Here is an 8,232-nt window from a genome sequence, read left to right on the forward strand (position 1 = left end):
GTTGAGGTAAGATCTTAGGTTCCAGATGCTTGTAAAATATATGCCAATGTGCATTGAAGCTATTCTGACAACTCATAATAGTCTAGCACTAGTTTGAAATATTTTCCTTGAATTTGTCACTCGACAGTATGAGGATGTTTATACACGAGGCGTCTTATTCTCCTATCATTAACCTCCAAAACTAGAGGAAAACACTGTTTACAGCAAAGATCTGAGCTTTTTCTTATCAAAGCGGCAATTTTTTTTTTTTACCGAGACTCCAATGTTAGAGAGAGGAAGAGAGAAAGAGGCCCTGATCATTATTAATTTGGATTTGCTCGGCTTGAACGTGCGCTATTGGCATGAGGAAGCAGGTCTGATATGAAGCCTGGTGGTCAGGAAGATGTGCAGACATATCGCAGTTATATTTCATGTATTCGTCTTTGCAACTGCCTCAGAGATTTTATCTCATAACTGTCACTACCTGACGAACAGAAAATTACATTCACACGTACCTGAGACAGACAAAACCGAGCAGTTGTTTCGATGTGGAGATGAATTTATTTTTTTTTAATCAGCACACCGCATCAAGTGCTCGGTTATAAGTTAATCATTGTGTCTTAACTGCACATAAATTAGCATTAGTTGGCTGCTTTCTGTCGTTTCATTGTTAAGTAGCGTTATTACATCAGTACAGAAAACGCTATATTGTATAAATAAATTCTCCCATGCTTCAGCATTATGAAATATGGATATGCTCATATACTAGATACCTTCAGTACTTTCCGTTTAGGTTAAACAGTTCTAATCTACGGCAGTCCTAAGAGGCCGTGGAGTTTTTCTTTTGTTTTCTAAGTTTTCACGACTTCATTTTCGAACCATCTTGACATAACGAGTTGTTTTCTTGTGATCACAACTTCATTTTCTCGCCCTAACCAAAGTTGTTTTCTCTGTATTACGACTTCTCAAGATCACGAGAATATTAAGTCATGATAACGATATATATATATATATATATATATATATATATATATATATATATATATATATATTATAATGCATATAATATTAGGATTTAGGACTTCAAGTCAAGTTTATTTCTTTAGTGCTTTTCACAATGGACATTGTCTCAAAGCAGCTTTACAGAATTTAAGAGTTAAAGTGAACAATGTGTATTTATCCCTGATGAGCAGCCTGGGCGACGGTGGCAAGGAAAAACCCCCTTAGATGAATGAGGAAGAAACCTTGAAAGAAACCAGACTCAAACAGGAAACCCATACTCATTTAGGTGATATCAAGAGTGTGATTATAAATCTTAAAACAATACAAAACACCGGAGATTGAGAACTAACATGAGCACCGTTATATAAGATTATGAGTAATGTCCTTTTTTACAATCTTATACAGGCAGTTGATATTATGGAACCAGGAGCTACTGCATTCTCCATGCCAGCACTTTTAAACAATCAAAGAGGTCCAATGTCCAAACTCTACATGAAGTGGAATCCAAATGGCGTTGGTACGTCTCTAGATGGTTCAGGATGTTTGCGAGCTCGGCCTTTACTTCGTTAAAGGTTTACACTAGGACCTTCCATACTAATCAGCTTTTTCCTAGTGCTTCAAAATCTCTACTGCCATCTTTAGGGCAAAAGAAGCCAATATTTAATCTGCATGATTCTAGCCATAGCCATCTGAGTAATGATTATCAACTAAATTAAGCTTGAATGGCTGATTTGGCAAAGTACATTATACTATGCATTAGATATCATATCTAATAAATTTTTATTTTTTTATAAATTACAACATAAAATGTTTAGTATAAAATGGGGTTTAAAAATAAAACGTGTGACGTTAAAATACAAAAAAGAATGTATACCTTTGCAGAACGTTTAACTTAGTTTTAACTATTTATGTTATAGCAAAAATAGAAAGAAAGATGCTTTATGCTTGTCACATGTACATTACACATTGAAACTCTTTGTCCACCTATTGCGCAGGGTAAGCCATGATACAGCACCTCTGGAGCAAAGAGGGTTAAAGGTCTTTCATAAGATCCCAAGAGTGGTCCCGGCCAGGTAATACCAAGGTTTGAAAACCAAACTTCTGATCATTAACCCAGAGCCTTAACCACCAAGCTACAACCTGTTAATGGAAAACCATATTATTAGCTAAATGGAAAACTACATAAATGGTTACAGGTGCTCCTATTAAAGTGATCTGTAAGTATATAGAGTATACAGATTAGCACTTGCTTGCTTGTCAGGTGGCACCATTTTAGACATATAAATGGCAAAAAAATTGAATAAATAAAAGATTGAAACAATTTTACTCTTTTGAAAACAATTCCAAAATGTCTACATTTCACAATCATTATGTTACTTACTACCTAGACAAGAACTCTGAATAAGCAGCATGCCATGAATAAGTAGAAAAATATCTCTTTTAAACAAACATGAATTTCTGAAACAGATATGCGCTTGCTTAGTCCTCAATCCTGTCAGGCGGATTAGAGTCGGAGAAGATGTGATGGGGTGAGAGCTGGTAGATGGGGACCGGCTGATCCGGCGCCGAGATTGACAAGGTAACATTGTGTACAAGAATGGAATTAGACGTCTCAATGCTCATATCAGGCACATCCAAACCATAGTCCAGAGCCGGATTCACCTCGTCTGACTGCTTCAGCTTCTCCTCAGATGGTGGTGTTTCGATGTCCAGTGCAGATTCGAAAGTGGAGCTTGCTGATGCTGCTGTAGTAATGGAGGTGTGGCCCTCGGTGACCACCGTGACCTCTGCACCACCCTGTTGGATGAGAGCATGCAGGCTGTCAAGGTCCGAGCAAGCCGTGATGTATGCGTGGCTGCTTTCTGAAGATGAAGAGGAACTGATGAAGGTCTGAGTCTCGATTGGTACCTGTGAAGAAACATTTGTCTGTAATAGATTGTTTTCTTCACTGCCACTGATGTGAGTCAATAAGACTGTCTGGTGCTCGAGGCTGCCCTCTGGTGGGCTCAAGTGTTGCACCGGAGTTAACAGACTAACCTGCTGAATTATTGGGTTGAGAATTACATTCTGCCCTTCCGAACTAAGCAGAACGGTTCCAGGTTTAGAAGATGGGACGTCCACCGCTGCCTGTATGAAAGTTCCTTCCTGACCTACAGGAGGTGCCACAAAGATCTTGAGTTGCGTGTTTCCGTAGGAAGGACCTGACCCATTTGTAAGTGCAAATGAAACCTGCTCAGGTCCTTTATCCGTTTCTTTCACGGTACTATTATGTGATTGTTCGAGTCGGAGCTGTTTCTCTGTGTCACTATGCTGCCTCTTGTGACTTCGTAGTGAATCTTCTCTCACAAATGATGCATCGCACAGATTGCAACGGAACGCCCGGGCTGCTTCGAGCCTCACCCGATACCTTGAACCTACAGGACTGGTAGACTCATCTCCTGCTTTTCCTCGTTTGGCAACCTTGCTGCGCCCCTCTATAACCTTCTCACCATGGCACTTCTTCATGTGGACGAGCAGGTTGGCGCGCTGCTTGCTGGCGAAAGGGCAGCGATGGCATGTGAACGGACGCTCATCCGAGTGCACGCGCTCATGTTTCTTAAGCGCGCCCTTGCTGTTGCAAGAGTACGGGCAGCAGGTGCAGCGCAGTGGCCGGGCGGGGGCGTGCTGGCGGGAGTGTGCACGCAGTGCTGTTTTGGCTGTGCACCGAAAGTCGCATTCCGCGCAGGCGTACGCACCGTGGCGCAGCCGGGCATGCGACTTCAGGTTGGCTTTCATGGCACATCGGTAATCGCAAAGTTCGCACGCGTACGGCTTCTCCCCCGAGTGCACGCGCGTGTGGCGCTTCAAGTCCGAGTTGATCTTGAATTTGGCGCCACACTCACTACACTGGAATGGGGCATCACCTGAAAGGCAGAATCCGAAAAAACTTCAAGGTTAAACACTTGTCAACTGGACTTTTATCAGGTTGGATCGATAGGTTTCACTGCTTACCTGAGCAGCTTCATAACACAAGGCCAAATATGGACTCCTGTCTTTTAATGTGTATGTATAAGACAAATATTTTCATATGGATCAAATCTATCCAACCCATAGTGTGTTTAATATTTCATTAAAATAATCAAACCCACAACAGTGTCTGGAAAATATTACATGTGGGGACAATGGACACATTTGCTCAGCTGTATTTACAGCATAGTTGTTAAGAAACTTAAAAGTGGGAGATGGCCCACCGCGACAGGGAATAAACCGCTCGTTTCTGCGTATTTAGGTACTATTGTACACACACTTTACTGTTACACAATCAAGTAAATAAAGCAAGGGGTTTTCAGTGTGTCTGTATTGGCTTGGATAAAAGAAACAAAGCAATCATATGCATTAGGACCAAACTGATTGGAACTCTGGTTGGGTGTCTGCTCTTTGTGACTCCGGGGGGCTTTTATAATAGCAGAGAGGCAACATCTCCATATTAATGGCTTGCCTTTGGAATGGAGTGTTCAAGAAGCACAGGCTTAGGTGTCCACTAACTTTTGGTAGGGTCCACTTACTTCTGTGTAAATCTTCATATAAATAATTAATTCCATATAATTAGATTTTTAGTGTTGCTGCCTGATCCAAAAACACAATGATATACTTTTGCAAACAGAATCCTTTTTTTTTTTTTTTTTTTTTTACACATCAGTAATACAGTATACTGATTAACAGTCTGTGCTGAAATATTTATGCTTTCATTCTATTTCAAAATATATTAGACCATATTTGATGCAGCGAATAATTTTTGCCCATGTCCACGTGATCAAACTACTGCAGAAAACCACAGTATCTTTATGAATTGATTTACATCTGAATAAACTGAATAATTCATATATAAATCTAAACCCATACTGACATCAAAACATTACTGTAGCCAATAGGAGATATGGGGAGGTGGTCTTCAATTTCTTATGAATACGCCACTACTTATTTGTGAACATGAATGAGGTACAGCGCACAGTCCTACATTTCAGAACAAACAGCATGTGGTGTCAGTGATTCGCCTCTCGCTTTTATACTGTATATTGACAACGGATTTTTCTCAGGCGCTCCAGCGCCGATGGTTACTGGTGCCAGTTAATCTGCACAACAGATGAATCGGTCGACCTCTAATTTGGATGAGTGTAAACACGCAATTTAGCATACAGAGTAAAACCAGAGGCAATCAGGACCCCATACATCATTTAAAATAATATTCAGCTTTGCTATTTTTTACATTTGAAAAGTTTATAACCTCTTGGCTCTCAAATCTCAGACTTTTTAAAAAGACGTTGAGGGAAGGTCCGAATTTGTAATTCTTTAATATCAGAAAGAGAATATTCTAAAAAAACAGTGTGTGTATGTTTGGTGAGTGGATGCTGACCTGTGTGTGAGCGCAGGTGCACGGTGAGTTGGCTGGAGTTGCGGCTGGCGTAGGGGCAGATCTGGCACTTGAAGGGTCTCTCATCGTAGTGCACGCGCAGGTGCTTTTTCAGGCTGCTGCTGTCTGCGGCGGCGTACGTGCAGTGCTTGCACTTGTGCGGCTTTTCCCCGGTGTGTGAGCGGCTGTGCAGGTTCAGCTTGTCCCGCCGGCTGAAGCGCTTGTGGCACAGTTCGCACTCGAAAGGCCTGTCGCCTGGACAACGACTGCTTTTTTTTACTCATGTGGGAAAACTCATTAACAACATATAAAGGATTATTAAAGGAATTGTGTCGTACCAGTATGAGTTAACATGTGCCTTTCCATGTCCTTTTGGCCATACTGGGTTTTGAATGTGCAACCTGCGAGAAAGTTGAGTTAGGACTAAGACGATCTCACAATAGAAAGTGTTAGAAATTGCATTGCATGTCGTACTGTTCACACAACCTGAAAAACTGCAAATGCGTCGCTTTTGAGTGAGCGCAGGTTTTAGCTTTTTGGAGGCTGGTTTCTGGGTTTTAATAGACTTTTTCCCAGCCTTTGACACACAGGTCTGTAGTGCCTCCTCGAAAGGAAACTCTTGCACCGTTTCTGTGTAAAACATGAATACAAATACAGAGGTTTCAAAACGTTAACCCCAATCTTGATAATTGAGTAACAAAATGCTGCCCCCACATTATATGTTTGGAGTGGACAAAGCAAAAATGTCTGGCTAATCAAAATTGCCTATAGTAACAACAAAAAAAACAACAAAAAAACAAAAAAAAGGTGTGTGAATGCAAACTATATAACCAAAAGATTGTGGATACCTGACCATAAAATTCATATGAGCTTTTTCAATATCCCAGTCCACATTTAGTCACCATATGCTGTCCTAATAACCTCCTCTCTTCTGGGAAGATGTTTCACTAGATTTCGTAGTGTGTTTGTGGAGATCTGTGCTTATTTAGCCACAAGGGTGTTAGTAAAATCAGCCTCTGATATAGGTGAGGTGTGGAAGCCTGTGTTGCAGTCAGCGCTCCTAACCCAATGATGTTTAGCAGGGCTGAGGTCAGAGCTCTATAGCAGGCCACTTAGGATCTTCCACTACAATATGTTCATGGGTATCGCTGTGTATAGTGGCATGTCATCCTAGTTCAAGTGAAGAACAAAATTCATGCTACCAAATCCAAACACCCTATACAATTGTGTGCCAACATATTTTGGTGTAACAACATATGACTGGGAAAGTCTGGTGTCCCAATACTTTTGTCCATATTTTGTGTGTGCATTAAACACACACACACACACACACACACACACACACACACACACACACACACACACACATATATCATATATGTATATATGTTGGTTCGGACCATACCAGCTAGCCTTTGCTCCCCACGTGCATCACTGAGTCTTGGTCACCCATGACCCTGCCACTGGTTCACCACTGTTCCTTCCTTGGACTACTTTTTCTAGATACTTACCACTGCAGACCAGGAACCGCCCACAAGAGCTGCTCTGACCTAGTCGTCTAGCCGTCACAATTTGACCCTTGTCAACCGCACTCAAATCCTTATGCTTGCCCACTTTCTCTCTCTCTCTCTCTCTCACACACACACACACACACACACACACACACACACACACACACCTACCATCAGCTCCAGTACTTGTGACTGATATGTCTGTGGTAGGAATCTGACAGCCATTCTGCTTGTGTGCAAGAAAAACTTCAAAATTGTTGTACTGCTGCTTGCAGAAGCCACAGATGTGGATGTCAGGGCTCACCTCCATCAGCAAGTGATTAATGTCTGCAAGCAAACAAACAAATAAACAAACAAGCAAAACAAAAACAACACAAAAGCCCTTTATTTAACCTTTATTTAAATACCAGTAATGTACAGTTATTGAACTATCAAATGGGTGTATTAAACGCCCATCACGCCTCATCTACCTTTTATTAAACACACACACACACACACACACACACACACACACACACACACACACACACACACACACACACACACACACACACACACACACACACGATTGTGAGCAATACCACCACGTGATTAAATCCTTTGACTCACACAACAGATCTCACTTGTGTCTCTATAACGTTTTCTAAAACCAAGAAAAACGTGATTACCGTCTCGGTTGAAGGATGTCATTATGATAAATTCTGCATCAGAGACATTCATGTATTAAATTATTTGCATTTCACAAACATTTACTCTTCACCCCATTTCTAAATCTCGCGTGTTTACATCTCATAACACCGGAATGAGGCGTCAATTATGTGCGACAACTTTACGACACCGTGACAGCTTCCGTTTAATCTGGGACAAAGTTTACTGATCTAACTACTCTCTATATAAATACACTACAGAGGGGATTAAACAAATAGCCTCCGAACGATAAATAGTGCACTACGTGTTCAACAAGCAGCTTTTTGAAATACAGCCACCTTTTCATTTCTTGTATATATACACAAAACCCGCCACAAAACTACTGCCCTCTCCTGTTCCGGAGGAGTTTATTAACTACACTCATAACCAGCAGCATCAGTACATTGATGTTCACCAGCCTATTTAATTTATTATTTTTTTAAAAGTGAAATTGATTTAAATTACTGCTTATTATTACTGTTTCTGATATATATTATATTTAGTATGAATACACTTTAAATTTTGTACTTTTGTATTGAAAGTAACTTGATACTGCCATTAAAACAAACAAATCAATCAATCAATCAATCAATCAAATAATCAATCAATTAAATAATATAAAAATGACACCATTTCCTGTAAAACAAGTGGGCCTAAATACAG

The 8,232-nt window shown here is 40.6% G+C and overlaps 1 protein-coding gene across 2 annotated transcripts; it reads right to left on the reverse strand.

Moving 5' to 3' along the window:
- Positions 1-2,288: 2,288 nt before the first annotated feature.
- Positions 2,289-7,747, reverse strand: zfp64 (zinc finger protein 64 homolog (mouse)). Of its 2 annotated transcripts, XM_083570313.1 has the most exons (7): positions 7,551-7,747; positions 7,054-7,209; positions 5,858-6,001; positions 5,710-5,772; positions 5,375-5,626; positions 3,019-3,884; positions 2,289-2,889 (listed from the first exon to the last, which is right to left on the reverse strand). In XM_083570313.1, exons 1-7 carry the CDS (start codon positions 7,600-7,602, stop codon positions 2,461-2,463), a joined length of 1,962 nt encoding a protein of 653 aa, XP_083426439.1. In that variant the 5' UTR covers positions 7,603-7,747; the 3' UTR covers positions 2,289-2,460. The 2 variants fall into 2 exon arrangements, with proteins under 2 accessions (XP_083426439.1, XP_083426438.1); XM_083570312.1 differs by having other exon boundaries at positions 2,289-3,884.
- Positions 7,748-8,232: the final 485 nt, after the last annotated feature.

This window comes from Silurus aristotelis, assembly GCF_946808225.1.
Source record: "Silurus aristotelis genome assembly, chromosome: 19".
In the NCBI taxonomy this organism is placed as follows: domain Eukaryota; kingdom Metazoa; phylum Chordata; class Actinopteri; order Siluriformes; family Siluridae; genus Silurus; species Silurus aristotelis.